Source organism: Ascidiella aspersa, chromosome 1, assembly GCF_963924565.1.
Source record: "Ascidiella aspersa chromosome 1, kaAscAspe10.2, whole genome shotgun sequence".
NCBI lineage: Eukaryota > Metazoa > Chordata > Ascidiacea > Phlebobranchia > Ascidiidae > Ascidiella > Ascidiella aspersa.
In genome coordinates, this window is record NC_139447.1 from 27,305,335 (window position 1) to 27,307,175 (window position 1,841).

General features: G+C 39.3%; 1 protein-coding gene across 1 annotated transcript; it reads right to left on the reverse strand.

Annotated features, from left to right (window-relative positions):
- Nucleotides 1-588: 588 nt before the first annotated feature.
- Nucleotides 589-1,513, reverse strand: LOC146169198 (uncharacterized). Its single transcript, XM_083386317.1, has 2 exons — nucleotides 1,153-1,513; nucleotides 589-887 (listed from the first exon to the last, which is right to left on the reverse strand). The coding sequence occupies exons 1-2, from the start codon at nucleotides 1,511-1,513 to the stop codon at nucleotides 589-591; spliced, it is 660 nt and encodes a 219-aa protein (XP_083242443.1).
- Nucleotides 1,514-1,841: the final 328 nt, after the last annotated feature.

Here is a 1,841-nt window from a genome sequence, read left to right on the forward strand (position 1 = left end):
ACGTCAAACATTTTTTACGTAACGAAAACTATTGGCATATATATCAATAGGGAACACTCACTAACGTAAAACCTTAAGTTGTATAGCAGCCATTGTTCACGTTGCGTGATATTCAGCAAATACGTAATCCTGGTACCATGCTGCGTTCAACGTAAAAAAATCTCGTTCGAAACTGAAAATTGGTTACTATTAAAACCGCATTAAATGCGAAATTTTTCGAATTTGACCTAAATTTTGTGCGGTAACAGACATCAAGAAGTTTTTAAACATAAAGTCGTAAGAAACATTAAAACATATTACTATTGAGGCAATCAGTATGTTATGACTTAAATTTGATTTGCAATGATGAAAACCCGCGACATTTATCGCTCCAGAATTATTAACAAACGTTAAACTTGAATTTGTAAAAGCAATTGTTGGGACTTGCGTAATATTCAAGCAAATAATACCGGCACCAAACTGCGTCATGCGTGAAAAAAAAAACTTGAAAATAAAAAGAGTTGAGAAATAATTAAATGGCTAAACTCGAGAGTTTTAGGTTTTTTATTTTTTTGTAAATCTCAAATTGAAAAATCCGGGACAAATTGGTTAACCGGCCGGGACACCGGGACAAGGCCGTAAAACCGGGACTGTCCCGGCTAAACCGAGACGTATGTAATCGCAGTACTTGGTCTTCCTTAAAATAGTGAAGCCTTGCTTTAGCATGGCGCGCTGCGAAAAATTGGACGACGCTGTCGTGGCCAAATAATCGCAACCGCGAGATGCCGCCAGAGATTCGCGCTTGACAATCGAAGCGTAGGACAAGCCGAGGCCTCTGTAGTTTTTAGCCACTGCCACCATGCTTACCCAAAAGATCTGTTGCGCTTTAAGATCCTTGAAGATATCTCCTGGTAAAACAAACCGGACTACTTTAAAATCGTTGCCGAATCGGCGTTAAACATATACGCCAACAAACTATATTCGTTCATATTTCTTTTCAATTACACTATTTCCAAAACCACTAAAATGCACCATGGATGCAAAACGTGGAATAGTCAATTCTAAGAAGATAACAGAACTTTCAAACCTAAATGTTAATTTGTTTAATACCCTGATACATTTTATGATACGTTCGCGTACGGTAAAACATTGTCAGACATTTAAACCACCAACCTTCAATTAAATCGACAAAGGTATCCAATGCTTTTTCCTCGGCGGTCATATCGATGATGGGTGGCTCCGCAGGTGTACAACCCGACCTATTTAAAATCGAATTCATTTCCACGTACACCAATTCGTCTGTTTCCTTGACAAAACCGCCCAGCGAAACGCCATCGGGAATTTTCGCCTGAATACGAATCCGATCGAATGCCACTGCACGTTCTTTGCCCACGCCGAATGTTTGCCTCAAAGGGTGCTGGTCGCTGTAATGGTCAGCCATGAACGGCAAAATGCGATCAGAGTCCTGCTCCGTTAGAACCCGAACGTCCAAATCTGTCAGTACTTTATTTGGGCAGTTCATGGTTTCACACATGTCAACCTTTCATTTGACAAAACGTATCGCGCTACATCTAGGCACTATGTAGATTTATGGTAAATGTGAACATCAGCCTTTTATTAGAAAACAGCAACTACAAGTATTTTATTACATAACGCGAAACCTAATAAAGGTCGATTGATTAGCAAGCCCAGAAGCAAGCAAAAACAATAAATCTTACGCCTTCTACAATCTAAAACATATTTCAGCTTTGGAATAATATAATCTATCACGACGACCTTTAAACCGACAACAAGTTTAATCACTGGAAGAACAAAATGCTTTGCTTGTTGGACATTTGTACAGCAAAACTGGTTGCTCTCCT

Coding starts and splice junctions, on each gene's coding strand:
- LOC146169198 (XM_083386317.1), bottom strand. CDS start 1,513: ATGTGTGAAACCATGAACTGCCCAAATAAAGTACTGACAGATTTGGAC. Junction 888..1,152: donor CTTTGTCGATTTAATTGAAG/GTTGGTGGTTTA, acceptor TTGTTTTACCAG/GAGATATCTTCAAGGATCTT.